This window comes from Fusarium oxysporum, chromosome II, assembly GCF_013085055.1.
Source record: "Fusarium oxysporum Fo47 chromosome II, complete sequence".
NCBI classification, from domain to species: Eukaryota; Fungi; Ascomycota; class Sordariomycetes; order Hypocreales; family Nectriaceae; genus Fusarium; species Fusarium oxysporum.
This window is the reverse complement of record NC_072841.1, coordinates 3,956,132-3,980,939: the sequence shown is the minus strand read 5'-3', so window position 1 is coordinate 3,980,939 and position 24,808 is coordinate 3,956,132. Positions and strand designations below refer to the sequence as shown.

Below are 24,808 nucleotides of genomic sequence, written 5' to 3'. Positions count from 1 at the left end.
AATCGAATCAGGGATTGTAAACATTTCACGACTGTCTTTCTTATCTAGTGACCTGACAATATTTCCCAGAGAAGACACGTATATAAGGAGCTGCTCTCTCTTTGACTTGGGACACCTTTTTCCCTTTTCAGTAACACTCTTTTCTTTCACTCCTTGCTGTGACAGTTTCTACTACACTCACAACCTCTTCATCACGACACCATTTACCCCACGCAAACCTTGCCTCATACCTCTCTTGGCATAATGAGTGGATCGATACGGTCTTTATGGTCGCGGCCTTCGTGGCCTTCAAGATCTTCAAGTCCTTCCAAATCTGAGCAATCGTCAGGGTCGCCACGGTTTTCACAAAATGTTAAAAAGTCCATCGAGGAATACGGGCAACGAATGAAATCAAAGATGAGCCAGGCCCGCAGAGGCATTAAAAAGGCTGCTTTTAAAGCCAAGAACATGCGAACCCATTTCTATGGTCGTGAAAAGACTCTCTGTAAGCGGTACGTTTCTCTTTTTTCCAAGCAGAAGTAGTTGATCGTTGACGTTTTCTCAGAATGGGGAGATATACCAAACTAGATGAAAGCAAGTCGGAGTAGACCACCTCAGTATTCCCCTCGGAAGACCTGTGTTTCATTACAGCACATTTAAGAGATCAAATGATCTTTGTGTGTTGCTGGAAGGGCTCATATTTTTGTGGCTTTATCCCCTTACGGCACGGTTAGATTGCGATTTAGCTGAAAGGAATCAGACTTGCGATAAGAAACATTAAAATTTGTCGTTCGCCGGCTCGAGATCAAGTCAGATTGTGTACTCAGGAAGCTCAACATTAAACTCTGAGTTTAAAGTGATACGTATCGAGTAGTTGCCACAATCCAAGCCCGCAGCTCTCTCTAGGATTCTCGCGTGCTGTTGAGGTCGACAAGGGTGTCTTTGCGAAAATAAAAGGGGGTCATATTATAACCTCTCATTATCTCGCTTTCCGTACTACTGGGTGTTGAAAACCTTGGCCGTGTATAGATTCCGTAAAAGCTATAAGACGAGGCTATCTTTCTAAGTTCGTCTATATTTGAGATACTTGAGCGTGAATTGTAAAACTCAGAATAGCTGAGCATTAGAAACCAACGGTTAGCTTCCGAAAAGATTTGGTGATTCTCTCATGGTTCTCCAAGTCGACACAACTCCATTCTTACTTGTTGGGCGGCATTAGTGTCAGTCATGAATAAATAATGCCATGCATAGAGAAAACTAGCCCAGGATCAACATGGGAGCCCTCAAAATATGAAAACGGCAGTGGGTTGTCAGACTTCAAGGCTATATGGGTATATTCAGGGGCAAGGAGCATTGGTAAATGCCAGCCATGCTTGGACTTGGCAGCAGATACGAGTAAATGTAGAGTATTCGACCAAACTGGATTCTCTTTGTGCCTTTTTCTGATCTCTTCATTTATCTGCTTTGGGGACAGTGGAACTTGCTGTCGGTAAAATTAAAGCCGATGTACTCTGAAACCTCCAATCATCAACAAAATCTAGTGTCCCTCCATGTATTAATGCATGGCCTGTCCATCATATCACAACCGTTCTTAATTCATCATAGATGAAAGTAGAGAAAGCGTGTCTTTTCAAGGTCAGGGTATTGATTAACGGAATATCTTGGAAGAACAATGATATACCACAAGCATATAAAACCAGGAGGGAAAAGGGCGAGAGTTGCCAAGTCTCAATGAGACAGCTGGAGAGGGAAGTTTTCTCAATATCTTCTGCTGTTGATGTCCTGGACCAGAGGCATATTGGAGAGCCAGCTACTAAAAGCTCAGCATAGACATTCCTAAGCAATATGGCGAGCAGGGAACAAAAGTTCTGTTATGCTGAACATCTTGATTGTGAAGCATGTCACTTATGAACAACAACATGGACTTTTAAATCCAGCTCTAGTCATAGAATAAAAGGCATAATTCTTTAGTGCAATCAATTACTTTGGCTGTTTAGACAGAAAAGTCAAGACCTATCCTATCCTACGAAATTCCGAAGAAGCTATAAAATATCAATGCAAATTCCCTCCAGTAAAAGCCAGGAGCCTGTTGCTCTACGTATAGGGCAATTACTCTACCAACAACCAGCTGTAATCTTCCATAGTAAAAAGAAAAGCGACACTCCTTCTCAAGGCATAAGTAAAAGCGGTGTTTCCTAGCTTCGCCCTGGCATTATTAATACGTTCAACAAATCACGGGTAGCACACTGGCAAATGAACAGAACGTAAGAAGTTTGGACAAGGCAGACTATTTCTGACCGTGGCCTCAAGCGAAGGGATCGAGTGATACGCATCTCGAAGGTACTTGACTGGACTTTGGCGCAATCTAGGTAGAATCAATTAGTAAGATTGCATTGGACATGTCAGGAGCTTACAACTTACTTGAGACTAGCGATAGTGAACAAGACTTGGCATCATCTCATGCATCTTCATCCCGATCCCCATATTGTAGGTAGGAATTATCTCCAAAGCTTGGTGCAGGTCGATGAAGAAAGGCTCTGCTGACTGCGTCTTCTGGTTAAGAAGACCCATGGGGAGTCATCCTCAAGCGGATCTCTTCAGCTCTTCTTCAATGATTGCCTCACGTTCCGAGTGGGCCATGAGAAGGCATTCAACTTGGCCGACAATCCTGTCCCAACGTTGTTCAACCCAATCGATCCAAAGCACCATTTTGAAAAGAGTGCCAGAGATACAGCCACACATGAACTGGCCCTCTGCAATGAGCTCGTTCGATCAGTATGGTTCCTCAAATTTCTCCAGGCGATCCCTAGCCCACTCGCTTTCTCGCCAGGCGAACTTGCTGAAGCCACATGAGACTTCGTAGTTGATATTACTATTAGCCTCATGTGGTGTCCATTCAACACCAAAAAGACGTTCAGTTCTATACCTATAGGAAGCGCTTTTGGAAAGTCCAGCACAAACATCCCAGTTTGCGTAGATCTTGATGTATTGCAAGGTGCACCTTGCTATGTTTTCCAGAGCCCAGGGGCCCTCTGACCAACGGGCAGCCCATTCATCACCGCAGTACTGTAGATAGTATGTGGTGCATTCGGGCATATTAGGATGTTGAGGGAGCTTGAAGGGCTAGTGATTATGTGTTGATAGTTCTTGAGTAAAGCAACTGCTATATCTTTGTTGCTGTAAGCGAATCGAAGATTGATGTTGATGAAGGAAAAGATGAAGGATCGACGAGACAGTTGTCAAGGAATTAACATTAAGGGTGACTAGGTATACAATCCTAATATCCATTGCGCAGTATGGACAGAATGGCATCAAGAAGTTACTGCCACTGCCACTGTCAACTTGACTGTTCTGGTGTTCGAACACATCATGGCACTGGCAATGTAACAGACACTGATGGTTGCTTTGGTAATCATTTCACTGCATGAATTCACTTATATTCTTTTTTATTTTGTTTTTCATTTGTGCTTCCTTGCTCTTTTCTCCAACCGTTCAGACTACAGCATCGTCAGCATGTCTTCCAACGTCACCACGAGCGAAAGCCCTTCGACTACAGGACCCCAAGTCCACAATAAAGCTACCCATGCTCAGCAAGTATCTACAACTCATCAAAATACCCAAGTTGCTCAGGCTCATCAGTCTCAAGAAGGGCTTCAACATCCTCCAGCTCCTTTGGAACATATTGATCATGTCGATGAACTCGTCGCCGACATTCCCAACCAACAGCAAAATGTTCAGAATCTCATTGCCGACCAGGCTGACATGCAGTCAGTTGCCGGTCTCCCCTTTAACCAGCACAGTCCCTATCAGAATATCGTGCAGCAGTCGAACGTCTTTCCCCAGCAGCCTAGCAACCCGAACTTCGCTCAGCATACATATGGATACCCCTCTCAGCAGGCTTTCCAGTATCCTTCTCACGCTGGCCAACAGCAATATCCTCAGATGGGACAACGATTTCCCTCTCAGTCGGCGTTTCACTTCAATCAGCAGTTCGGGAACTCCTATCTTTCTCAGCAAAACTTCCAACAGAGTTCACAACTCCAGGCTCATCCGCACCATTATGCTGTGTTTCAAGACCCACGAGACGGCGCACCACCTCAGCATCAGTCTACTCATAGTATGCCCCTCAACCTCGCCGGAGGTGGAAATGCCTTGGCCATGCAGCACCCTCAGCAACTTGGAAATCCCGCCCAGCAGGTTGCTCCAGCAGCCTCAACACATCCGATCTGTCATGAAGTCGGTTTCAAGAACCTCCTTGAAGATCAGGATGTCGCTGAATCCCGAGGCGCTGATGAATGTGTTTCCGAACACAGCCAGCTCGTCATCAAAGAGAAGATGTCGCTACACGATCTCATCAAGCTGTACGAATACGTCCAGCGGAAGGGGGATGTCTATCTCCCAGCCGGTGATACCTACAAGCTCTTCTGGAGTTCTCTCTTCAAAAACTGGAATTCCAAGATGCCAGTTTCCGAAAGTCACCCTCTGCCTGCACGTAGCAAATCAGACATTCACATCCAGATCGGCTACTACTCTACCGATGCCTCCAGCAACCAACTAGCAAATGGGCGCCGAAGCTCCAAGGCTCGTAAGGGCAACGCGGTTCCGATCTATCTTTCACTCGACCTTGACGCAGAGGGCATTAACTGGCTTTACAAAGACAATAATGGACAACGTGTCCATAGGTCGCAAGTCAAGCTTCTGGTCGGTCTCAGCGATACTCAAGCCAAGCATAATGTCTTGACCCATTACGACACTTATGAGAAAAACAGAGTCTGTGGACACAATCTTCAGCTCATCATTGAGGCTGCTCGACGACGAGTTCAGAAATGGGCGATTGCAGGTAGTGGAGCCAACGTCGAGTTAGGGGTTAAGTGCCGACCTCCAACAAACCTCCTTCGACTAGTACTCGCGTCTGAACACTTTAGAAATCAGCATTCGAAAAACTGTGCTGTCGCTGATCTTGAGGCCCTACGGCTTAAGCCGGGCTACGGGGATCGAAAGAATTGAAACGGAGGTGTATTCGCGATAGATCTCAATGGCAAGTCATTCTTCTTTGTACTAAGCATTTGACTTGTTTCTAGCATCTTTTAAAGTCGACCCTTACCTTACTGAAGGGCTTGCTCGTATAGGGCGTGTTCACGCTTAATGAATGTCAAGGTTCAGTTGCTACCAGGTATAATTGGCAATGGAAGTGACAGGTGCTTGGAGTCCTGATGTCGATACCGGCTTTTGAATGGATGGATGTACTAGTCATCTTGGAGTTGCCAAACCAATAATAGACCCTGATTGGCTGAACCCTGGCTTCAACCAATTGTGAAATAACTGCATGTTCACAAAGCTAATGCAGCTTCGGTACCGTCTAACTTTGCTCAATCAACATGGTTACATCAAGGATTTTCTTGGGCCATGCAAATTGGTACGCTAAGAGCACCAAGTTTCAAATCATCGCCAGCTCACTTCTTCGTTGCGTTATGTATGTTCAAAAGGGAAACGGTTGGAACTCTTTATTGTCCTCGATCCATCTATCTCGTGTACAGTTCTAATCTAAAATCGCCAATCTCTACAACCATAATATCCAGCCAGGTATCGAAAACAAAGCCCCTGAATCAAATATCAAACGCCTTTACCTCCACCCCTAGTGCCACTCAGCGTCAATCTTCTCCCAGTTGTCAAGGAAACTCTTGAAGAACTTGACACCCAGGCCGGGATCCAATGCACCAGTAGTGGCGCGGATGGAGTGCATGCTAAGTTGTGGAAGACCAACATCTGCAGCTCGGACACCAATCATGCTAGACAGTGCCGGGCCAATGGTTCCACCGCTTCGAGAGTCACTTCGAATTTGGAATCTCTGTGTTCGGCATCCACCAAGCTCACCGGCCCGCTCCATAATAGCAGCGGAGACACTATCCGTGGTCATATGGGCGTTGGAGTCGTAGGTGATAGCTACACCAACATTGAGCTCCGGCACATGCTCAGGAAGATATTTCTCAAGGAAGTTGGGATTTCCAGCATGTGTGACATCGGCAGACGCGAGGAAGCTTGCAGACCATGTTTGCCCTTGAAGTCCTGGTCCATATACATCTGGACTAAGACTCTCGACAGTTCTTTCAACCACAGAGGGAAGAAAGTTTCCACGGGCACCCTGCCTCAGCAAGCTACCGATTTCTTCGTCGTCAAATAGAGCGACGAGCTTGATTCCTCCCTCTTCACTGTTTTCTGAAGATGCTAAGAGAGCTGTAAGGGCTGCCCAAGAACACAACTTATCATCAATGCGACCCGCGAAGATGAATTCCCGATCCAGGCCACCGGTCTGAGCGGGCTGAGAGTCATAAAGCTCGAGTTCCCAGTTGACAATTGAACTATAAGATTGGATGTTGAGTTCCTTGGCAATGAGTTCGACCAGTCGTGGGGGCTGCGTGTTGACGAAAGAGCCGGCGGGTCCAAGAGCCTCGGTAGACGCACGCTGTGAACTCTCTAGGCCGATAATAGGAACGGCTTGAGTCTCGGCGTTGTTGTTTCCCATCATACCAACTCCGAAATGAGGCGCAAGAGTGGGGATTCGGGCGATGGGCCAGTCTAGCTTCACCAGCTTTACAGTCTTCTTCCCGGTTTCTTTATCATCGAGGATAACTCGTCCACCAATGCTGAGATCCCGGTCCCACCAGGTTGCATTGAGGGCTCCAGCATATGGTGCTGCTCCCAACTGAATGTATCCGGCCTTGACAGGCTTTGTGCTAACGGGCTTGAGCTTCGCGGCGAGAGCGTCAATGTGACCACCGATCATAGCAACACCATCTCCAGGCTTATACGCTTTACCAACTTTAAAAGCGATCAGAGAGCTCCCATTCCGAGTGACCCAGTACTTTCCACCAGGCTGAATCTTGCCCGACCAGTTATCGCGGGGAGAGAGTTGCTCATATCCAAGCGCCTTCAGCTTGTTCTCAAAGTAATCGACGGTGTGAAAAATCGTAGGGTTCTCCCGAAGAAAGTCGCAGAAAGGCTTGGTAAAACACTCAGGCTCCATCTTCTCAACCTGGCACAGTTTACAGGCCTGGCCGGCCTCAAGGTGCCAGTTGACCTGGCCGACTTCATCAGGCGCAAGCTTGGTAATACAAGATGCGCATACACGGTTGTCCTTCGTATCGCGGCCCTTCATATCTGAAATGATGAAGTTCTTGGAACTTTGCTTCGGTTCGGTCTTTTGGGGCGCAGTCGCATTGTTGTTGAGCGCAGCTGACGACGATAGCGCTTGTTGTCGTAACGATAGTGACGAAGCGCGGGCGCTCAGCATTGCAGGCGTAACCTGAGTCATTTTAAGGGATGAAGCTATGTGCAAGCTGGAGAATTAAATGAGACTTGTTGTCAAAGGTCGAAAGGCGGAATCGGTGAAAGGTGGAATGTGAAAGGTAAGGATTATCAATGCTTGGTTGGATATTGTCGAGGTTGAGCTACATATAACAACGACGATCTCGGAGCTACCTAGGTTACCTGGTCAGTGCGTTGCGTGACCTGCCAAACATGGGTCATGTGTTGAGATAAGGACAACAGAAATACAAGAACTTACCGTATTACCTACCTTCAGATAAGGCATCTAGGTAAGGTAGTATATTAATATCCACCGGAAGAACCTTGAAAACTCATGACCAGGGCACTTCTGTCAGCACTGAGTTTATTTATTTATTTTTTATAGCAGAAACAATTAATCATCTCCCTTCATTCCGTCAGAATCGATTACAACACTGAAGCAATGCACCAATGCGACACCGTTAACAAAAGCATACAGCAATATATATCATATCGCCATCGATTTTCATATTGACCCTTGATGACAGATAGACCGTGAGCCAGCATCGAATACCCTGGTCATCGCAGAACTCAAAACATGAGTTACAAACATCGCACGATACAATCTGTCGCATTCAGTATCATAATCAAATACACAAGCAGAAGAAATTGCGTACCAGAAGCATTGATTTCATGGGGTTGCGCCATCGTCGTGATTAATCACCGCTCCGGGAGCTTCAGATCAAACTTTAGTAGTGGACATAAGAGGAGCATGTTCCAGGCCAAGACTGACATATAATCAAGTAGTCGGATAATAGCCATAGATCGACCAACCCACGACAGCCCTCTTCAGGATATGATTGCTTCTGGCGCAGGGCAAGCTGTGATGCAAGCGCATCACGTCTCCCAACAGGCGTCACCACTCTCAATTTTGGGCAAGATCGGATCTGTACCAAATCGGGTAGGGACTCTGTGGCCTGTATATGCGGGTAGTCGACCTTCCATAACGCCGTCATTGGCATATTTGACGATTCGCTTGCGAGCAGTGTGGATTATGGCCTCGAGATTGTATTTATGAACCCGGGAAGCCTGGCTCTTGTCGTAATCTTTGATGCTTCGCATGTAGGCATCTTCACGAGTCGAGCCAGGTGGCTTGAAAGTTACATGCTCTGGATCACCAAACTCGTCATCAGCGTCCATATATAGGAATACGATCACGATTTTCTTGCCATCCTTATACATTGAAGGAATCATAAACACTTTTTGACCAGCCTGCCTGGCTGTTGTGTGTTGATGAATCGGTTCCTGCTCACCATTCTCTAGGGCACGTTTGCGTTCCTCGCGCGAGACTGGGAGATCTTGGCTACATACGCCAACTTCAGTCATTCCGTCTGTGAAGACACAATGTATGTATTATGGGCTGTAGAGAGGTTTGGAAGATTCCCAGTCAGAGAAGATACTGGAGAAGAAGGACTCGCGTTGAGATTGCGTAATTGGGCAAAGGCTGAGAAGGTCGGTGGTGTTGTGGGAAACCTCGAGCCAGGCAATAAGCAGGTCTCTTAGTTCGTGTCTTTCAAGATATGTTAGATGGCAGAAGTGCGTGATAATTGCATCGGGTGCGCGAGACGTGGTGATGCTGGAGTCTCCATGGAAGTCTTCTAGCTCGACGCCCTTGATGGGAATAAGAGCCATCTCGATGCTCTGATGAGCCATTCTGCCTTTTTTTCGATTATACACGTATTGTAAAAAGGTTTCGTCTTCTCAGAATCGTTTTGTGATCTTGTTAGCAATGCTTAAAGAGATGAACGACATGAATCTCACGGGGAGATATAAGATGCGTTTTGATGGTAGACTCTATTTGTACGATGATCTTCCCCTCTAATAGATGCTATTGCCTTGGAGAATAGGCGTGAAAGCTTCGCCTTCCTTCCACTGTTCACAAACTAACGTAAGTGTCAGGGTCAGGCGCTGCCTATTGACTCTCGGAAGGCACGTTGCTAACGTAAAGTCTAACATATCTAACATGGGACGGATGATCTCAGGGGTAAATACAAAGGCTCTGATTATTTCTCGTAGACGAAAACAATATAAAAAGTCCATTTCCAAAGCAATTCAATCGAAACAATATATGTGCATGTGAATGTGTGTAGCATATGTATGGGGGTATCTAAACTAGCTATGCTGAACAATTTACCAGGTAGGTATGCAACCAATCTATGGAGCACCAGCCCAGAACCAAATCAACGGTATCTCGAACTCGAAGATGCTCGTGCTAAATCTTCAGCCTCCGACATCTCCAGTAGACTAACAGCCTCGTCGGCATCATCTTCATCGTCGGATTGTCCCAGCTCGGCAGCAGGGTCCTCACTGGTCTGTTCGAGAGGGCGGCGCTTCTTCTCAAAGTCCTGCTTGTGCGCTTCGGCAAGCATGCGTGAGAATGTGCGTTTTGGGGGTGGTGGGGGCGCCACTCCTCCTGTTCTGCGTCGAGACAAGCCTTCTTCTGCTTGACCGGCTGAGACGGCGGTGGATTCGGCTGTGCCGTGGCGGGAGGGTGTTTCGAGTGAGGCAACACCTTCAGTGTCGTCGGGTTGGCGGCTGGCGACGGTGCTGTCCATACTGGCACGAGCGATGAGGGGCTCGATTCTATAGGGGAGGGGTACATCGCGGGAGGCCTTGTACTGAGAGACGTTTCCGCAGTGCTCATTCTCAACGCGGAAGAGAGTCCACATGCCTCGACGGGTGACTTCCATGAAGGCGACCATGAAGGAGACGATGGTGGAGTGCTGGGTGTTGTGGGTGAAAATGGCATAAAAGATCCAGGCAAATCGAAGGATAGGATCTACCACCATGATGAAGTAGTATAGCCATCGTCGCTTCAGGGCAAGGATATCTCGAAGACACCAGTGCCGCGAATTAGGTTGAAGAAGAGAGAAATCCATAAAAAGATCCCAGAAAGCTGGTGGTTGTCAGAAGTGTTTGCAAATAGTGAGGCAAGCAACTTACAGCAATAGATACTATTAATGGTTGAAAAGGTAATGAATAAAGCAAGATGCATCTTGGAATCATGTATACGGTAGAAAGACAGCATCACAGCAGCAATTATAGTCGCCGTATACTTGCCACCGTTGACTAGATGAGGAAAGACATTGCATGTATCTTTATATCGACGAAGGCATTGTAAAAATCGCCAAATGGGTGGAAGAGCAGTCAAGAATCCAAGGGCCCGTGAGTGGCTAGAGTTGCACTGCACCGGATTCTGCCAGTAGTTGGCATACAAACAGAAGAATAGTTCAATATTCTGGGATTGTTAGTAATTGCTCGTTTTCAGTTGAGATTCTTTGTACTTACTGCGGTAGCATATGTAAGTGAACAGTAAATATCTCCGAGGAAGAAATCACGGAACTCGACTGGGTAGAGTCCAGCCAAGAGCAAACGCCACTGGTTCATGTCAGCAGCTTTCAACAATGAGTGAGGGAAGACTTACATGAGAATATGCAAACCAGCGCCGGCTTTTATAGAGCAATGTAGGGGCAGGAAAGAATAAAATAACAATAGTAAAGAAGATAAGAATAACCGGATAGTAGATGTACATGTCCGGGTCGCCATATCTACTAAAGTTCACCCACATGAAGAGGCCCAGTACCAAGAAGAAGAAACTTGGAAATTGAGCCAGCTCTCTCCAGTCTAGATGATGCCGCTGATCGAATTCAAAGATGAAGGGGTAGTTGACTTTGTTCTGGTTCCAGATTAAACAGTCAATGCAAAAAAGCGAGAACAGATAGAGCATGAGGAAATAGCCTCCATAGATCTGCATGAGATAGCTCGTCCGCACGCGTACTTCGACGTCGTCATCGTACAACAGTTGTGCTCCGTAAATAAGGCCCTGGATCGCGAACACAGCACCAGTGCCAATGAGCAGACCATTCTGGAACATGCCGATTGACTGGTCTTCAGGCTTCTTGTTCAGACTGCGGAGCTTGCCAGCGGCTAGCTTGTGGTTACCGCGCTCGAAATAGCGAGCATACAGGTCTTCCACCGTACGAATGTGTCCCTCGAGTACATCGCTGTTGACAAACCATGACTGGTTGACCTTTTCGTTGAGATAACGATACGGAGGTCGGGCATTGACAGCCTTGTCATATTTCTTGTTGAGCTTTCGAAATGCCGTGCGGTTAAGCATTGCGTATGACTTGAGCAATTCAAGCCCACGATAAAACTCTTGGAGTGCGAGTTTGAGCTTGCGCTTTGCTGTGCGATAAGAGACTTCGTGTTGGGTCGGGCGACGGATGTAGTCTCTCTCAGCGTCACCCACGACACCACCGTTGATATTGGGTGTCGTGTTCATCTTCTGCAACGCCTTCGTGTTGGGTCCGATAGGGAATATCTTGGACTTGATAGGATCCATGATCCCATTGAGCTTGCCATTGGCGCTATCATGGGTTCCTTTTTTCTGGGGATTCTCCTCCCGGGCTCGCTCATCGGCCATCTCTTGAATTCGACGGTTGCGCATCTCGTGAAGCTGTACTCTCAAAATGTCCAACCTCTGACCAGCCTGTTCTTCCTTCATCTTATAGAAACTCTCAACCTTTTCAAGCTCTGAATCGAGGAAGTCAAAGAACTCTCGCTCCCTCTCCTTAACCAGGTCGAAGTTCTGCATGTTGATATCAACTCTGCGGTCGCTTTTTGCCGTTGATTGGTGGGTAAATAGTCGTCGGAGGTGAGAAGGTGAATCCTGAGCACCAGATTCTAATGGTTTCTTGGTCGAGTTGTTTACGTCCGGCGATGCAATCGTCGATACGACACTGGCTGATGATGTTCGTCGAGGATCAATTCGCTGAATATTTCGTCGCATCACCTCGGTGGGCCCAACAGTAGCAGGCGAAGCGGGGAGGTCGCTCTCATGATCATGAACTTTCAGCGCGGGCGCAGGTAATTGAAATTCGGCATGTTTGGTCTCGCCAGCCAAAGGCGACGGCTCAGGTGGTGTGTTGACAAAGCTTCCATAGTGTCGGTTGTCGCCCGAATCTGTGAGGGACTCGTTTTCGGCGGTTCTGCTTCGCGGCGTGGGGATCGACCTCGGGGGCGCAACGGCTGCTACCGATGGAATTGTCGTAGAATTCAAAGCCGTGTTCTCTCTTATAAACGGTTGTCGCAGTGTTGCAGGCGAAGCAAATGTGCCTGTGCGAAGCTGCCCAAGACCTCGAGGTGTTCCATTTGCACGAGCAAGAGCTCTACCGACAGCTTTGATGTGCTTCTTCCCTTGTTTGTAGTTGAGGTACTTGATGCGCCATTCTACACGTTTAAAGTTAGTTTTTTATCCAATCTACAAGACAATTCTTGGGTATTTACCAGGCACAGCTTCTCGCTCGAGCTCCTTGGCGAACTTCATGACAGCTGCTCACAGCCGAACAATAAGAGGACTATAAACTTGCAGCATCTAAAATTTGGATGAAGGTCGCTAAAGAAGTTAGGGGCAAAAAAGCTTGGGCTTAATTAAGCTCGTGGAAAATTTGTTGGATCGCGTCAAATCCGTCAACGTGCCCCTCCCTGGTGATCATGAATGAATTCGACCACTAGGGTCAGGAGCTTTGAGTTCAGATGAACGAATGAATTGCTTTTGACGTCAATGCACGAGGTCCTCACTAAAGAGAAACGAAACGAATCCGCTAGCCAAGACGGGGAATGTCTTCCGCATCAGCATGGGTTATTAGGTGCCGAATTACCCTACACAAAATAATTGAGTTCTGATTTTGAGGTGAAAGATGATGATGATAATAGCCCAAGGAAAGGATGCTTGGAATTTCAAGTCTTAAGGAATTTGACTGTGGCGTATTAACCCTTATTCTGCTAATCTAAACTTGAGTTCCGAGGCCACAGCTGGCTTGCAACTCAATCCAACGAATGAATTATTGCCGCCCCCAGCGGTTGGATATCGAGTTGTTGAATAAACGACGATCATTAAGAATACAAGAGAAAGAAAGGTGATCTCACATAAGATTTGAATCCGATTTTAGAATTATGCGGCGCAAGCGTTGATATCTGGGTTTGACGTTCAACGTGTGCACCCAAACTTATCTCAACGTTGAACTTAATGTGGTTTCTTGTCACATCAAATGGTGATGCAGACTACCATATTACATAAAGCTATCTGATTGTATTCCGATGTATACTTAGCAATTGCAGTGCGATAGAACTGACTTCTTGATTAACACAACGATGCGAGGATCTACGTATACTTGCCAAACTGTTACCGAAGATGTCAAGTGTATTCCAAAATTAAAGTTGTGACATATGCTCTGTCTTTCCCTCGATTCTATTCTACGCGTAACACAACTTGCTTACAAAAGGAACCTTATTGTTATGCTCTGTAAAGGTTTAGAAAAACACTTCAGTAAACGCCCGGCGGTGTAGTATCCGACTCTGCCGACCTTTGATCTATCAGGGATAACGCAGCCGAAACATAGCTTTTGCTGACGTGTTAATCGAAAGGTCATTAAAAGAGGAAATGATCAGACCTAAACTTTGGTGAAAAAATGATGTTCCTGAAGTTTTGAGCACATTGTGTTACTGTTGACTCATAGTGCTCAGGAACCACCCCGTGTGCAACAACGAATCGGCAAGACTTGACACACACAAATTTCAAGAACAAATCGAAATTTCTCAAGACCGAATTAGAGAGAAAAGTTAATATGTGGTTACATTATGGTCCCCCATCAGGACGAAGCAACTGAGGAGCTCACGCCGGCGAGTTGCAATTGTCGTCTTGAGCCTCATCACCTAGGTGCGCTGGGAAATACCCACTCGTGGCTACTAGGTTATCACCGGATGCTTCATTCCATCTGAAAAAGGTAAGATATTTCATCAAAATTTACCTCATTGTATCGAGATTTGAGGGGTTTATTACTCCCTCAACAGAGACTTGACTTATATGGACTTCTTCGCCAAGCACCGGCTCAACGCTTGATCGACTCTAGGAGCTTGAACTTTCCTAGTCTCCCATCTAGAAACCCACTAAGTAAGGTCCGTCCGATCCAGATCTTTCATTTAGTGACATTGATGATTTCATTATTACCACGTGTGCTGTATCGTCCAAGACATGTTCCTCGAGGTGGCTGGGCCGCCGGATCAACGGCTTAACGCTCAAGAATCCATTGTCATGACAAAGAGAGGAATGTTTTGATAAACAAGACATATAAACAACGCATGATTCAGCCAATGCATCACCCAAAAAAAAATAAAAAATTACATCATGGTGAAACTCAGAACCATTTGTTTTGATCGACATGTTTTACCTGGTAACGCAGCATTGCTGCCGAACATCCGAGTCGATTGGGTAGAAAGTAAACAAACTGTAGCATCATGAGAGCAATGCCATTACGACAACCGTGGAAGCTCTGACGAATAAGGAGATTGAAAATGCCAGTTCCGGTTGCCAATGCGAGAAACGAAACAGTGTTCCCCGCATCGTTCACCCACACTATCTATCAATCGGTGTGATTGAGGTAAGACCTCGCATCAACCTACAAACACTTGTTTGGCGAATCGAAAGTTTTGTCTCTCAGCCGAGTTTGGTTCCCGTGAAGATCTACCTCAAGCTACCATGCACGTACCAAGGCTTGACATGTGGCTAGGTGCTTATGGCATGGACGTCTTTTCAGCTTAAGCGGAACTGCATCCCCGGACAAACTTGTGTGACAGTACGTCACTGCAGCTTGCAGACTGGACTTGTAAAGCTTGAGGCCTGTATGGGCTTTCGATGACCACTCAGCGAACAACACACGGCTTATCGATATTGGGTTGCTTGTTTAAGCTGCAGCCTTGTGGTGCCTTGTTCCTTGTTCCTGGTGCCTTCGATTAAGCTCATTCGAGTTCATAGGTCAGCATTGCCAACTCATGATCATGAAAGGATTAAACCCTCAAAACCAACATCGAAAGCCAAACTTGTTGTTCTGTGTGGCGTTTCGATACTACCACCTTAATCCTGCTTATGTTGCAAATCGCATCCTCACGATACTGCATGCGTATCCCATCGCCCGAAGCTCTAGGGCCCTGCAACTTAAACAGAGTGTTATATCGATGACAAGTTGGAATGTACCTTGTCTATTCGTGGGGATTGTAATTCTCTTACACACCCTCCAGAACGGCACATTCCTGAAAGGGCTGAGACTCCCGGCAGATATTCCTGCATGACGCCGTGTTACAAACAGGAAAACGTGACGGTTTCCTCAAGCTTCCACTGGTTGATGAAAGTTTCAATGTGAAAGCCAATTTACATGAATTAAGGATTATTGATTTGCGACAGGGATTGCCTAGTCGCAATGGAGGAATTCTCCCGCCGAAAGTGAGTTTTGGAAACGGAAAATCATGGAACGATAGCTGCGAGATCGAGATCGCGAGCTGCCAATGTGCCCTGATTTTCTTTTGTCTCCTGACTTTTATCGCTTCCTGATGTTTCATCCGCGGAATTGGTCTTGGCGGAAGCTTCGGAGACCAGGTTGTGCCAGGATACTGGAAGACTCTGTGGGCCTTGGCATCAGGAAACCAAGGAAGCCATCACGGATATTCAGGCACATTACCAGAGCTTTGACTGCTGTAGTGCAGTTCACTCTCTTTATCTCGCGTGATGTAAGAGAGAAAGGTCGAGTTATCAGACCAATCAGCTAAACCTTAGCCGTCCATCCATTGCGGCTCCCTAAAAGCTTTAAGCTCAAGGCGCAAGGTTAGCTTGATAGTTTTCAAGTTTTGCTGGGCTCATTGGAGCGGCGCGGACAGATTTCGAACGCTCCAGACTTTCGGCAACCAGATATCCGCTCAAGTAGAGGTCTGAGAGACGATAAAGGACCGAGATTGAGGATTTTTCTATGAGATTCGCCACCAGATTCCCAGATGAGATTATCAAAAGACGTGAGGATCTCTGTAAGTGTAGTGGCGGCACGAGAAACAAGGCTCTTCACATTGACAGCCTTGGCCTTGACAAGGACCCTCACTCACGGCTCGAAGAGATGGAACATGCATTGCATCTGCAGATTCGAGTCTCCATATTCTTGGCGAGTCGGTAGTACGGAGCATTTTTGTGGATCAGATTTGTTAGACTTTTCCCTCACAAGCCCAAAGGGCCAAAGAGAATTCGGCCAAGGCGACACTATATCAAGTTTTCTGCTACTGTTGTGTTCGTGGTGGTTCTCGTCTCTCAACTCATTTTGGTGCATGCAGCCAGCAGCCAGCCCACACGGTCATGGCCGAATGGCACCCCACGTCTAACGTGGAGAACCTCGCGCGCTTGCGAAGCGAGAACGGATGGATACCAACTAACCAGAACTCAATTGTAAGTTGTGGCTTCGGGACATTTTTTTTTTTATCGATGACAACGTGAAGCCGTTTCCAATGGAGAGAAATCGGCGCCTAGAAAGGAAAGGATCAGGATGGGGCTGACGCTTACGTGACGTGACTTGAAATGGAGATATTTTCTAATGAATTAATTAACAGCGCATTGTATAAGTCTGGTCAGGGTCAATTGGATGATGAATGGGATCAGAAATATGGGAATGATTTTCCGATCCGTTGCCCGATATATCGACCGGTGGCAGCATCGATAACTTGGGTTTTATTGGTGATTGACGCAGATGCGGGATGATCTGATGAATCAGACGTCAAGGTCACTTGCTTCGGTTCCTATCAAATGAAGCCTTTGACAGATCAGAGAGATATCCACAATGGTACTCACTGATCAGTCAGTACGTTACAACGATTACGGTGATGCGATGGGTGCCCCGCCCGCTGCTCATCCTTGCATATGGGGTCGGGGCAGGTCTATGTAAGCCTGCAGTTTCCCCAGTCCCCGGAGTCAAACGGAGCTGAACTGAAGGACAGCAGCAGAGTGGGCTGAAAAGCCAGAGCCAGAGACGGTCAATCAATCAACTGAAAGATAAGACTTGTCCTTGCACCAGGTCTAAAACCCGGTGAGAGAGTTTAGATTAAGCTCAGCTTTACAGGGCTGCGCTATATGCAAAAGAGAAAGCGGGGAGATGATTTGGTCGAGATTTGATTGAGAGAAGCGAATAGAAGAGAAGAGTCAACAACTGAGATGAGATCCATATCTTGGAAGCGAGGTTGTACACCAAAATTCCTACCAGAAAACATCAGTTCATCCGACACCACGGAGGGGTTCTTTTTCTTCGACAAGGGTCAATCTGTAGGGAAGCTCACCAATGCGCTTACATGAACTCCACGCATGGTCTGAGTAAGGTCTTGTAAACCTAGGCTACTGTAGGTGGTATTCTCTGCTGATGCAAGGGTATTGCATTTGTCGGTGAAATATGGAGAAGGTAATTACAGTGAAGCCATCAACTGTTATGAACGCCATCTTCTCACAGCCGTTGACAAACAAGCCCCAAAAGTCACTCGTTGTGATATTCCTCACCCTTGAACGCCAGTTGTCAAATCGAATTTTCCCGCATATAGTTAACGCCAAACTGAATTCTCGGTCCCGAGCGATGGGTTGGCTGTAAAATGCATTATGTTTGTACTGCGGCCGCCTGCACGCAGGTCGAGGTTGCACTGGATCTATGGATGGGAAGTTACTTCAAGGCTCATGGGTCTTGAGATTGGCCAAAATGCCCTCTGGGAAGCCCTTTCGAGCCTAGGAACTTTCCGCATACATGGTTATGACATTCGCTTGAATAGACGATTGGATCACATGGGAATTTAGTTGAAGCCCATGCCTTTCGGGGTCCATCCAATAGCTAAGGCTCTACACCTTTATCAACTCTGATGGTGCTGTGCCTGGATTTTGTCTCAATGAAGCTGGCTCCTGTAATTTCTTGATGGTATGTTTTCCCATTAGCCTCCCTTATCTGGAGTAACAATGCAAATGAACGTGGGCTTGATAATGAATCACCATGCCGATGTTTGTGCGTTTGACCAATCCAAGCTGTCCCTGCTATTGACTAGGCGGCATGACTGTTCCTCAAGGGTCACATCGGCTTTTCTCGTGCTACCCTTTTTTGTGTTGGGCCATGTGTTCCAGTTCTGAAGCTTCTTTGTCGTTATCGAATTCCTGCGGTACCCTTTACGCGGGGCACAAGCGTAAGGAGAGCCTCTACTGGAACGGTTTCTTTGGATGCCTTCAAGTATTGAGACCAAATTGGCTGCAGCTGCTGTGAGAGAGACGAGAGTTTGAGCCAACCGCTTATGGCAGCTGAGTTTCAACAAAGACGATCTACTAAAAAGTCAGGTTTTCGCGGGATTTTGTCTTTGATGACTGTGCTGCAAGTACACAAAAGTGACCCCAAACCCCCACCTGCATCTGGATCTAGGGATTGCAAAAGAAGGGCAATTCTTGGCGCGGCTCAATGTGTGCTGCAGTAGGTGCTCCCACGTCGGTCCAGTAACTTCAGTTCTGTGAGGGTGACAATGAAAGTGACATCGTCTTAGATGTCTCGAGATGCTCACATCACCCTGACTGTTGGTCTCGTCAGCGTCCCTTCATGCAAATGGCCTCCCTGGCGGGCGTGGCATGCTATTTGACGCATTGTCAGCCGCTACAGATTTGTTGCAGGGGTGTGTGAGTTGAGAGACTCTACAGAGGCGATGGCGAGTTAACCAAGAAACAATGGAATAGTTGACTATTTCTCTTGCAAAGGTGAATCACTTTAATTCAGATCACGGTTGGTTGCGATATGGAGAATACGACAACCCCAGTCATCGCATTTGTTGATTATTCTCTTTCCCGTCGCTTATCTGCTAATTAATGCAATGCTAGTCTGGTTCAGTTCAATTCAGAATGAGAGACAAAAGCGCCTCAGCAACAAGCGGCTGCTGCCCTACGAGACGAGTACGAGGATAGTTAGAGCAGCCCGGCCAGACCAGGCCTTGTCGACATCAACCTTAGCTAGTGTCTACCCACTTGGCCTTGCATGCAAGAACATGACATCACGGTCGATTGCAGGGTCTGATTGGATAGCGCACCAGGCTCTTCTTCGGTGGTGTGCCTTCAGCTGGCCCACGTTTGGGGGACGCCAGGGCTGACTTGTTCTAGCACGAGTTGCTCGAGTTGGAGTTGAAACTGGGGAGTGTAGGAGACGATGTAAGAGGTTGATGATGGGCGATTAAGGACCAGCATTTTAATAACGTGCCAACAAATCTGTTGCAGACCAAGGCATTGGATAGAAATCAAGTTATTCAGCATTAATGGGAAGCGTCGGTGACGAGACGGATGTAACAAGAGTGAAGCAGCATCACCAGCCTCAGTCACGAAAACGCCCCATGTTCCACATTCTCTTCCCTTTCTCACAAGCAATCATCACGAAACATCAATTCCTTTCCGGCCAGAATTGAACTCCAATCTGCGTCCTGTAATATCCCCAACCCGGAGACCAATGACCCTTTGCAATAGGCCAAGACAGCTGGTCTCGGCGGCCAAGAATTGACGATCTCCAGTTCGGCATCATAGAGGTACATTCAATTCCCGTACAGACAGCCGCTTCCAGCACATTTCTTCGCGCTGAACGTGCTTCGCCCTTTGACCTCATGCCCATGTTCACCTCATGGAAAGTGTCCGCCTGCTAGCGGTGATCCACCTGCAGGCGACCACCCACTAGCGCTGGAGCCCACTAAGCCCACCCGGACCTCACCTAACCTAAGGTACCCTCCGCTTGGCTCCCCTCCGTGGCCCATGCAACGTTGGACTGCTTGGCTGCCACTGCCAGTGCTCACTGACGGGAAATCGAAATCCTTCTTTAGGTAGTCGGCGCCTCTTCCCACCATCCACTTCTGCTCTCACTTCTTCTCTCACATACAAACAACAAAACACCAAATCTGCCCATATTGGTACAGTCATATCTACACCTCCAATACTCACGATACTTGGGGCATCTCTATTACTCACTGCTTTCGTCACACTCTCACTCCCATCCTTCGCCTTTTGGCTCCAACGCCCCGCTTTCTGGCGCGCTACTCAGCTCAGTCTCACTTTTTTCGGCTCCCTCTATAACCCGCCCAGCCGCGCCCGACGGGGTCAAACTCTCTCCCTACTCTCGGACAGACGCCGCTACCCGCGAGCAGCAAACACATAAAGTACCTGGCGTCCCCCCTCGACGTCGCCTGGTCCTGTTGGTCATGTTGGAACCCCAGGCCATGAGAGGGCCTATCGACCAGACAGTCGGCTATGGACATTCTCGAACACGAACCACTTCCTCAACCGCCTTTCCCATGCAATTTCAAACTTCTCACCTTGCCCAACCGGGCCCCAATCTCTCACAGAACCGTCGCTCACCTTCTGTGAATACTTTCAGCACCGCCTCGAGCATTCCTCCTCCTGCCGCCTACCGTTCTTCCTCACAATCCGAGCTTCGTCGCTCCACATCTAGCCGCTCAGGCGGAGCCAGCAGCCAACCCTCCAGCTATGTCGCTCTTCTCCGGAAACAAAAGGGCACCGTATGGTGTGATCGCTCCCAGTATGAAGACCCACGACTGCTAGCACAACAACGCGCTGCAAAGATGCGAGCAACTCTCGAGGTTGTTGGTGGATCACGCAGTGCTTCCGGTGGAGCCGGAGCAAGAACAAGCACCGGCCTCAGTACTACAAATAAGGTCGCCGCCAAGATTCCCAAGATTCGACATCATGGAAAGAACCCAGTTGTCGGCTACGCTCCTGGCGAGAACCATGTTGGTGTTGGCGGTGTGCCAATGCGACTTAGCGCTACTGAAGTTGAGGCTGAGAGCAGCGAAGACGAAAATGCCGGAAACCGCCCTCATCACCGTAGAACGGGGAGCAGCGGACGAAGCAGCACAACCAGCAGCCGCCGAAACCTTGCCTACCGCACATCAGGGGGCATGGGCAGCCAGCATAGCCGAAGGTGGAGTCCTGGTGACACACCTGAACGCACCGGCAGCTTGGTGGAGGCTACACCTGAAGACATTGTCGATGACGCTGCCAGCGGCAAGGCTCGCAGCATGGCGAGTGGCAGCAGTGGTGAACGCGCCGACAATGTGGGAGAGTTGAGCAATGCCCCTAGATTGGCCTCCAACTCTCTCATGCACTCGGCCCTTACTCGAGAGAAGAGTGTCAAGTCAGCTGATGAGCTGAGGAGACGTGGAAGTGTGGACGAGCGAACATCTACCCTTACCTCTGGCCGTCTTTTCATCGCCAACCCTGATTAAGGTGATATTTTACGCGACACAAACTCCAACTGGCTATAAACCACTATATCATGACACCATGAGCCAAGAGGAGGCTTCTTTTCCATCATTCGTTACAGCACACTTCGTATCAGGAGGCGGCTTGCATTGGTCGGCGTTCCAGCATTGTTTTACCGCTTGCTTTTCTACACTACCTATCATTTTCAGGGACGCCACACCCTACGAATTTCCTTTTCCAATCTCTCGCTATTATCATCTCTACACCTCTTGAATGGACGAAGTGTGCATCTGGAGCGGGGACTCCACTGTCGTTGACTGACATACCGATAATGTTTGAAGATACCTCTGCCCTCTACTATAGCCAGGATTCAAGATAAAAGCATGCTTAATGATACCACCCCATGATCTCATCTGAGAACAAGGGGCTTCAAACAACCATGACAGTTCCGTCCCTGACTCCCTGTGAAGTTGAATTTTCTGTGGATCTAATTAAGATCGGCTCCCTCTCGTGTTGTCCACATCTGGTAAACTCTTATGTATGTCAGGGCTCCAGTGACGTTACCGTCCACTTGGTTGTCTGGTCGTTTCACTCTGGTCCCTTAGCGGCGCCAATCGTATATTCTCGGTTGCTGTTACGAGATCGGGCCCCCTTAATGATATCACTGGGGATCCCCATGTTGGGTGTGGATGGCAATTTGTCGAAATGGGCATGTCGATCGTTGAATTACCAGGTTAGCCGCAGGCGCTTGAGGCGTTCCGGCTGCCACGCGGGGCACAGCCACAGATACCCTGGAAATTCACCTAGCCGAGGCTTAGCCGCGGCTTCCCTGTCACCTCTCAGCGCGTTTCTTAATTGCCCACTTAAAGATTAGGGCGCCAGATCGACGCGTCGGGTCGCGCTTTCCATTAACTTTGGTCTCCTTTGGGGAGGAGGCTTCTCTTTCAACTTGGTTGCTTCATGCCACCTGCGGATCTCTTGCACCTACCCAAGAGATTATTCACATCTTTCCAAACAACCTCGGGCTTTAAACAAAGCTTTATCAAACGGAATGATTGTGCCCTTGTTTTAATTCTTTTTAATTGACCTTTAATCGCATGATTTCTTCCTACTCACGATAACCTAACAACCACCTTTCTCAAGACCGTTCCTGATCATCACCGTCATATTTCGCACCACACGACAACCCTTTCGCTTTGAGCGAATCGAAATTGAGCTGATCAGCTCGCAATAAAGCACCATGCCCCTCTACGAACTTTCACCGAACATTCAAGAATCTGAGGCTACTGGCCGTAAGAGAAGTCACGATGAATTCATGGGAAATAATGATGGAATAGACACCGCAGAAGACATCAAGTTGCCGTCTTTGGCTTCTGATCGACCGAATGGAGAATTTGGTAAGTCCGGGGAGCGCATCAGTTGTGATAAGTATTAATTGTCCGTAGCATTGTCTTCCACTTCATCTGGGGAAAGAGCCCCATCGCCAGCTTCATCAGAACTGAGTGATCCTGGTACAAGCACTCCTCCTCGTCGGTCTCCGTCCCCTCAAACACCAGCCAAGACACAAATCACACAGACGACTATCAATTCGACATCGAAACCTGCTACCACTCTGGTAAAGAGAAAGAAATTGACGCCTGCTGAAAAAGCCGAGAAGGAAAAGGAAAATGCCAGGCAGAAGGCAGAAAAGGAGAAGGAGAATGCTCGACTCAAAGAAGAACGTGAACAGAAAGCAGCTATCCGAGCAGTTGAGAAAGCTAAGATTGAAGCTGAGAAGGCAGCTAAAGCTAAAGAACGTGACGAGAAACGACGTCAAAAGGAAGAGGAAAAGAAACGCAAGGACGACGAGAAGAAGCGAAAGGAAGAGGAAGAGGAAAAGAAGGCTCGGCAGCAACGAACACTCGGCTCCTTCTTCAAGGTTCCGAGCACTCCTAAGAAGACTGTCGACATTCCTCAACCTAAAAATGCCACGTCAGGAGACACTAGCCCAGCAAAACCTGCGAGCGAACCACCAAAGAACGAATACGAGAAGATATTTAAGCCTTTTTTCATCAAGGACAACACACGAATTGCCCATATTGGGCCTGAGATGGACACCGAAACACGCGAGGTTAAATCTAAGATCCTAGATGAATGCGTTGGTGGTCAACGAGCTGGAGAGTTGGATCCTTCTCGGTTCGACCCAACTCGACTCTTTTCTTTGCCTAGCAAGCCTCGAAAACGAGGCGTGCTCCATCATCCAGTTAAGCACATCATGGAGCAAGTCTACAGAGAGACAGAAAAGGCGGAAAACGCGGGTCCTGAGCATGTTGATAAGATCATGCGAGACACCCGTCAGAAGCTTTCCAAGGTGCCCATGAAGGTGATTTCGTTTTCACAAGACGTGCGGCCCCCTTACTATGGAACCGTGACTTTCAAGCCATTCGTACTTGGAAAGCTCAACATGAGCCAGCTGGCTCGAACGCCAACAGCAAGACGACTGCCTCTTGACTACGACTATGATTCGGAAGCTGAGTGGCAGGAGGAAGAAGAAGGAGAGGATCTCGATGTTGACGATGATGAAGAGGAGATGGACGACGAAGATGACATGGATGAGTTTCTCGATGATTCGGAAGATGCTGGTCTATCTCGACGAATCTTTGCAAACACCATTGAGCCAGACAGCACCGGGATCTGTTTTGAGAATGGAAACACCGTGGCGAATCAGGTTATCTACGACCACAGGATGGAGTTCATGCATGGTAAGTCTCAATTGGACCTGAGTGGAATGAGCATATATTGACCTATTTCCAGATGGACTTCAGCAAACCTGGGGTATTGATCCATTCTCAACGGAATATTGGGAACCTGAAGTCAAGAACAAGATACTCAAGCCTATGAAAACCACAGCGGCATCTGATGGTAACAGCAAGATGCCCCCTCCTCCTACGCCTGCGAATGCGTTCTCAGCTTTGACAGGCAGCAACGGCAACACTGATGGTGATGCACCAAAGCTCGTCAAGTCTGAGCTACTTGATGACGTGAAGAGAGCTATTTTGAGCAACAAAGCTTTATCCAAGGTTGGAATTATCGACTTTCTCTACCATCAATTTCGGGACGACGTGTCTCGCACTGAGGTGAAGAATACTGTAGAGTTGGTAGCAGAAAAGATCGGTAAAGGGCGCTCCAAGGAGTGGGCGCTGAAGAGTGGACATGAGATTGCCTCATGAGTATTGACTAGGAGAATCGGAACGACATGATAATTTTTGGCTGAATATTAGCGTCGGAGTGACAGGTCTGCTTGGGATTGCTTCATGGAATTGATTGGAATGGAAAAAGGAGGTTGATGTACAATTTTACAACAAGCATCAGGACGATGTTGAGGTATCTGATATTGCATGCGATAGACATGGAGTAGATACCCTCATA

General features: G+C 47.7%; 5 protein-coding genes across 5 annotated transcripts; 3 read left to right on the top strand and 2 right to left on the bottom strand.

Moving 5' to 3' along the window:
- Window positions 1–3,492: 3,492 nt before the first annotated feature.
- On the top strand, window positions 3,493–4,986 carry FOBCDRAFT_197347 (uncharacterized protein; the record flags this gene model as incomplete). The annotated part of the gene is made up of 1 exon (XM_031174280.2): window positions 3,493–4,986. The coding sequence occupies one exon, from the start codon at window positions 3,493–3,495 to the stop codon at window positions 4,984–4,986; it is 1,494 nt and encodes a 497-aa protein (XP_031051065.2).
- A 471-nt stretch (window positions 4,987–5,457) lies between these two features.
- FOBCDRAFT_215739 (aminopeptidase I zinc metalloprotease-domain-containing protein) lies at window positions 5,458–7,469 on the bottom strand. The gene has a single exon (XM_031174279.3). It carries the CDS (start codon window positions 7,289–7,291, stop codon window positions 5,615–5,617), a length of 1,677 nt encoding a protein of 558 aa, XP_031051064.2. The 5' UTR covers window positions 7,292–7,469; the 3' UTR covers window positions 5,458–5,614.
- Window positions 7,470–8,160: 691 nt separating this feature from the next.
- Window positions 8,161–8,976, bottom strand: FOBCDRAFT_197345 (uncharacterized protein; the record flags this gene model as incomplete). The annotated part of the gene is made up of 2 exons (XM_054703433.1): window positions 8,161–8,654; window positions 8,724–8,976. The coding sequence occupies 2 exons, from the start codon at window positions 8,974–8,976 to the stop codon at window positions 8,161–8,163; spliced, it is 747 nt and encodes a 248-aa protein (XP_054559408.1).
- An 11,403-nt stretch (window positions 8,977–20,379) lies between these two features.
- On the top strand, window positions 20,380–21,423 carry FOBCDRAFT_269712 (uncharacterized protein; the record flags this gene model as incomplete). The annotated part of the gene is made up of 1 exon (XM_031174275.2): window positions 20,380–21,423. The coding sequence occupies one exon, from the start codon at window positions 20,380–20,382 to the stop codon at window positions 21,421–21,423; it is 1,044 nt and encodes a 347-aa protein (XP_031051060.1).
- A 1,072-nt stretch (window positions 21,424–22,495) lies between these two features.
- FOBCDRAFT_17432 (chromatin assembly factor 1 subunit A-domain-containing protein) lies at window positions 22,496–24,772 on the top strand. The gene is made up of 3 exons (XM_031174274.3): window positions 22,496–22,797; window positions 22,846–24,141; window positions 24,194–24,772. The coding sequence occupies exons 1-3, from the start codon at window positions 22,641–22,643 to the stop codon at window positions 24,607–24,609; spliced, it is 1,869 nt and encodes a 622-aa protein (XP_031051059.2). The 5' UTR covers window positions 22,496–22,640; the 3' UTR covers window positions 24,610–24,772.
- The last annotated feature ends 36 nt before the right edge of the window (window positions 24,773–24,808 follow it).

Coding starts and splice junctions, on each gene's coding strand:
- FOBCDRAFT_215739 (XM_031174279.3), bottom strand. CDS start 7,291: ATGACTCAGGTTACGCCTGCAATGCTGAGCGCCCGCGCTTCGTCACTA.
- FOBCDRAFT_17432 (XM_031174274.3), top strand. CDS start 22,641: ATGCCCCTCTACGAACTTTCACCGAACATTCAAGAATCTGAGGCTACT. Junction 22,798..22,845: donor TCGACCGAATGGAGAATTTG/GTAAGTCCGGGG, acceptor AATTGTCCGTAG/CATTGTCTTCCACTTCATCT. Junction 24,142..24,193: donor CAGGATGGAGTTCATGCATG/GTAAGTCTCAAT, acceptor ACCTATTTCCAG/ATGGACTTCAGCAAACCTGG.